The 6,000-nt window shown below is 36.2% G+C and overlaps 1 protein-coding gene across 2 annotated transcripts in view; it reads left to right on the forward strand.

Annotated features, from left to right (window-relative positions):
* Positions 1-4,987, forward strand: part of TRAPPC8 (trafficking protein particle complex subunit 8) — an 85,609-nt gene extending 80,622 nt beyond the window's left edge. For both annotated transcript variants that reach the window (XM_026496150.4, XM_044382907.3), the window contains 2 exons: positions 2,884-2,973; positions 3,943-4,987. In XM_026496150.4, coding sequence (XP_026351935.1) covers positions 2,884-2,973; positions 3,943-4,177 — 325 coding nt within the window. In that variant the 3' untranslated portion in view covers positions 4,178-4,987. The remainder of the gene's footprint in view (positions 1-2,883; positions 2,974-3,942) is intronic.
* Positions 4,988-6,000: the final 1,013 nt, after the last annotated feature.

The raw sequence follows: 6,000 nt of genomic DNA on the forward strand, positions 1-6,000 counted from the left end.
TGGAGTGACAGAGTATCATTTCAGAGGTAGCTATTTTAGGTGACTAAAAAAAATCACAATATGGTCCTGGAAGGTAGATGGTTGAGTTTTGAAGAGTACTGAATTTGAGAAGATGTTGAGTGAGTTGTCTATTTAGACAGTAAAGTTGTCCACATGATGACAAGACTCAGGATTAAAAAGAAGAAAGCAAATTCATGCTGAAGCTTTTAATAATTGAAGCCAATAGATGATACGGAAGAGAAGCCTAGAGCAGTGTTTCTCATCTAGGTGGTATGCCCCTGCTTCACAGACGTGTGAGATGAATGTGAGGTGAAGTGATGTTTCCCTCATCTTTACCTAAGATATTTCAAAATACTCATCCTTTCCCCTTCCCCCAAAGAATCTGATGTACTGAGTTACTGTTGCTGGTTTTAGTACGTCAGTATAAGGACATTAAAAAAAGATGAAAAACTGTGGAGTAGTTTATGACCAAAAAATCGGTGTTTTGATAGAAGAGGTAGGAGGAAGAAATCATCAGGAAGTGGCGTTGGAACCACATTAATGATACATTCTGACCAGAGATATGGAAGATGTTGGAAGAACAGCAGCTGTTGTCAAGAGGGCTATAGAGGAAACTGTGTACCCAGCCAAATTTAAAGACATAAAAACGTAAAGAGAAGAGATTGAGGACCTGGAGGAGTGTTCTTCATGTAATACAGAAATGTGGGAGGGAATGGGGCAGTAGGAGGTTTGATTACGGCAGTAGCACACAGACCGTAGAGGAATAAGAATATGAGAAAGAATATGTGACCACAGATAACAAAGATGGGAAACATACTGGGTTTAGCTGCGATAGCTTTCAAAGCAAGAAGTCCTCTCAGACGTTGTTAATGGAGCTTTTGAACACGTGCTAGGCGTTATTCTCAGCGCTTAGCATATTTGATCTCTTACCTAATCACCATAATAAGCCCAAGACATAGGTACAATTATTGTTCCAAGTTTACAGTTGAGAAAACTGAGGTTCAGAATTGTTGAGCTAATAATTAAACTTTAGTCAAACTGTAGAACACATGCCTTTAATAATGCTGAATTTGGTGGCAGAAGGCGGGGCAGGATAGTTGTCAGCAGTTTGGTCTCTAGGTACTGTGTGTGGCTCATCAGATTAGCATTTTTGAAAGACTGTGGTATAAAGTGGTGTTTAAAATGTGGTCTTGGACCAGCAGCCTCAGCATTATCTGGGAACTTGTTAAAATGCGAATCCTTTGGGCCATACCCCAGACCTGCTGAACCAAAACTGGGATTGGGGCCCAACAGTCTTTTTTTTTTTTAACACGCCCACCAGGTGATTCTGGTGCATGTTCAAGTGTGGGAAACACAGGTCAGATGTGAGAAACACCCCATGTAAAGAATGGATTGCATCAGGGACTAATCCAGAGGCTGTTGTAGTACACCAAAAGACAAGATGCCTTGAACTTGTAAGGAAAAGAAGATCAAGTGAAGTAACCAGGTTCCAGAGATGTGTGGGATAAAGAATTGACAGGAATTTGTGAAGAATTATAGAAAATTGGGAATGGGGACTAGTGAGGCAGTAGCTCCCGTTCCCAATTAAGAAGCACTTAGTATGGTGCCTAAGGTTTTCTGGGGTAGATAGGGGTGCTATCTGCTGAAACAGTGAGTGGAGGAAGGGAAGGAATGAAGATCATGAGTTTGGTTTGGAGCTAGGAAATATCCAGATGTTCACATTTCTAGAGGCATTTAGATAAGGCATGGAGAATTTGACATTTCAGGATCAAATGGGAACAGAATAGCAAAAGTTCCTGAGGTTTTACTTTGTGTTACAAATTATGCAATTGGATTTAATTTAAGGAGGTGCCTTCAGACTGGAAACCTCTCAGTGGTCTTCACTGCCCTCCTTTCCTTGTGAGAAGTTTGTGGGGGAGGTAAGGGCATAGCACCAGCACAACTGAAGGAGATGTTTTTGAAATTATCTGAGCTTTTTGGTGGAAGGAAATCTGTTATTTGCGGTATTGTTTGGAAAATATTTCTCAGTAAGAGAGTATAATTTCTGAAAGCATTAAATACATTGAGCAGAATTTTTTAAAGTTATTTTGTGTGAACGTATAAAGTTACTATATTTCATTTTTTACTATCTCTTACTCTTTGTGTTTATAGAGTAAAATATTAATAGTATGTAACCAGGCTTCTTTCGTGCCTAGGTTATATTCGTTTATTATGTTCTGGATTTGAAATTTATACCAGTCTGTTCATATGTCCTCTTCTGTCACTGCCTGTCTATTCAATGCTTAATAATGCTTTAGTAATTTATTAATTATAAAGCAATATCAGAAACTGGATTACCGGAGTAAATGTGTCCACTTAAAAAGGCTTTCCTCATAATTTGTTGTATCGAAACAATTTTCATATTCTCTAAAACATGGTGGCTTTTATGCAGATTTGGTAGAAAAGCAAATGTCAGTCAAGGCCAAGTTCTCAAAATAAAGTAATTTTCAAGAAACAGAACAGGATTAGTTGTTGGCATTTTCACGATTTATTTTTTCTTCATTGATCTTTCCTAGTTGAGATTATTTATAAACTTTTGTTTTTCATTTTGAGAAATAACTGCCGAGAAACACTTTGGTTATTTTTTAAGAGTCGCTCTAATAAGTGGAAACAAAATGGTTTTGTGGATGTATATGTTTTGATATTTAGCATTCAGGCATTGTAGGAACATGTTTTCCTTCTTATTTACACAAATAATGTGTCTTGATTGATTTTGGAACCCAATTTTTTTCCTTACTTGAATCTGATTGTTTTTAAGAGCTTGTTAGGTATTCGTGTTACTTTCAAGAAAGTTGATTTAAAAAAGAAAATGCACAGCTTAACCTCTCTATTTTCCTTCCACAGCCTTTGTTTAGTCCCAGTCACCCTTTTACTGTCCAATTGTTCTAAGGCTGATGTTGATGTAATTGTTGATCTTCGGCATAAAACAACAAGGTAAAGATTCATTTAGTGCAAGATTGTTTTGTAGTTTAGGAATGATTTGAGAACAATTTAGTATTTTGAATTACGTACATAATGACCTAACATGGATATAAAAAATTTACTCAGGTGTGCCCTGGCCTTGTGTTTGACATACAGAAGTGTTATAGAGGTGTTACAGAGGATTGTCTCAGCACTACAGTAGTGACAGAATGACAAGCAGTTTCCAAAAGAAGCAAATTGTTTTGATCAGAGACAAAAATGTTTATGAAAGCTTGTTGGCGATAAAGAACTCTAAAATTGAAAATCAGCAAGTGTGCAATAGAAGTTTTTTTTAAAGGTTGTTTTTTTTTTTTGTAATTATAAAATAATACTTAACAAAAAAAATACGGGTCCACACTCCCATATCTGATATCTCAAGACCTAGATGCTTTTTGGAATTCAGAAATTTTGGATTTTTAGAAAAATAATGTGAGGTGTATACAGATTATTATTGTATAACACCCCAAACAGGATCTGGGGCAGCTCTCTGGAATCCAGACATGTTCTGTATATGATTGATTATATGTGTCGTAAGTTAATTAGTGCCTTATTGGTCGATACCGGGTTGGTTTCCATTTTTCAGCATTATAAACAGTTTCAGTATTATAAGCATTCCTGTATACAAACTATTTTTAGGTATGGATAACCAGTTGGTTAAAAGCTGAGGTTTGAAATCAGGTTCCATCATTTACTAGGTGCTATTGTGAGCATTAATTGAGTTAACACTTGTGTCTAGAACATAGTAACTGTTAACAAATGTTAGCTATTATAGCAATAGTAATACTAGCTATTGCCATTATTGTCATTATTAATAAACAGTTGGCTTCATGAAATAGTTTCTAGAAGTAGAATCTCTCGATGAAAGGGATGTGTTACTGGGACTTCAGGAAAAAATTTATAAAGAAAAAACCTCCAGCTTACCATTTTCCTTCTCCCATATAGTCCAGAAGCATTGGAAATCCATGGATCATTTACATGGCTTGGACAAACACAATACAAACTTCAGCTTAAAAGCCAGGAGATTCACAGTTTGCAGCTGAAAGCATGCTTCGTTCATACAGGTGTTTATAACCTTGGAACGCCTAGGGTATTTGCCAAGTTATCGGACCAAGTTACAGTGTTTGAAACAAGTCAGCAGAACTCCATGCCTGCTCTGATCATCATCAATAATGTGTGATGGCTTGCACATTTGTGCTGAAATCCACAAGAATCAGTTTTGTCTTACTGAATGGGTTTTAACAGCAGTATTTGAAATACCTAACTTGTTATGGAGGTTGGTGTCGGATTGCTGCAAAATACTTTCGACTTGTCAATGTGTTGATGATGCAAAGCACGTTGGACTGAGAACACTTACATTCTTTTTTTGTATTTCTTTAAACCCTGGTAATAATTTACATACTCATAATACAGAGTTTCAACATATCCACGCACCTTATTAAGCCCTGTCTTAAAAACCATGTCTAAGTCTGCTGTTACAACTTATTGATGGTATATGAATATTACCAGATGATTCTGAGGAAGGAAAGGCCTTGTTGGCAATACTCCTGTTAAGCCATTAGTCTATAAATTCCAGCTTTACTGTGAAGTTCTATAGAGTGTTAAATACAAGTTTTCCTGTCTTGCTTCACACAATTCTCTAAAATCAGTTTTGAACTTTGGTTACAGAGTCTTCATACTTCAGTATCTGGTGGTTCCTATGGCTTATACATAACTTTGTAAAAAGAAAAAAATTTTTTCTGATGCTTTGAATATAGTTTTGAAAGGAGTTTGACTTTTTTTTCTCATTCATCTCAGCATAGGGTGCACTATTTCACAATACGAAATTTTTTTGTCATTTAAATTATCATATTCTTTATTATGTAACTTTAACAATTGAGTTGATCTGTTTAAAATATAAATCTACTCAAGTTAATTAAAAATAAGCTTTTCAAAAATGTATTATATTTATAACAAATGTAAATAGAATAAAGACATGCTATTCACTGTATAGATTTATTAGGTGCTTTTTTTAAAAATTCAAATATTCTTTATTTAAAATGAATGCCAACCGTATTAATTTTAGCAGGCCAAACCAATTTCCTGAGAAAGCTTTGTTTCTAAACAGGAAGTACAATTTTTGTTCCTACAGCCCTTGGTGGCCATGTTTTACACAAGCAAATGAATTTCGTCTTTAAATGTGTCATGTCTGATGCCCCGTTACAAATTTGGATAATAGTTTTATATCCTGGGAAAAAGGAAGATCTTGCTTACTGAACTGTTGAAAATAACCACATTGCAGACTGCGAAGCTGGGTGTGGTAACGAGGTGATTTAGTCTTCCTGCTGAAGAAAAGTAAACAGTCTAAACAAGAGAGAAGAAAACATCTTACTAAAAACAAAATGTTGACAATATAATCAGTTATTAGTGGACCAAAATCAGGAGAAGAAAGTCTAGAGAGAAGAGACCACCATTTGGGGCTACTTTGCCTTGGGAGTGTTTATCTACTTAGGAAGAAACAGCTGAGAGGCAGAGCCTTATGTTTGACGCGCTTTGAAACAAGAAGTACAGGTCAGGAGAAGTCATCTAAGCTGAAGCAAGGAGACAGAAGTTTGGAAAATAGGCACAAGAAGGTAAGGGACCTACTGGGTTCAGTGAAAAAGTTTTATGTTTATTTGGGGTTCCAGAAAGAGAGAGAGGGTAGGGCAGAGGTGGTATTTGAAGGGACTCTCTGAGAATTTTCCAAGATGGACATCAAGTTACAGATTCAAGTGGTTTAGTAAATCCCAACAACATAAATATAAAGAAACTATATCCAGATGCCACATAGTGAAACTGCTGGGAATTTTTAAAAAGGGCTAATACAGTCTTGAATACAGAAGACAAGTGGTAGCACAACTGATAGCAGACTTCTTGACGGAAATCATGGAAACCAGAAAATGGGTCTAAGCGTTGGGGGGGTATCTCTAAAGCATTGAAAGAAACGAACTGCTAGGCCAGAATTCTAAACTCAGCAACAATACC

This window comes from Ursus arctos, unplaced genomic scaffold, assembly GCF_023065955.2.
Source record: "Ursus arctos isolate Adak ecotype North America unplaced genomic scaffold, UrsArc2.0 scaffold_17, whole genome shotgun sequence".
Taxonomy (NCBI): Eukaryota; Metazoa; Chordata; class Mammalia; order Carnivora; family Ursidae; genus Ursus; species Ursus arctos.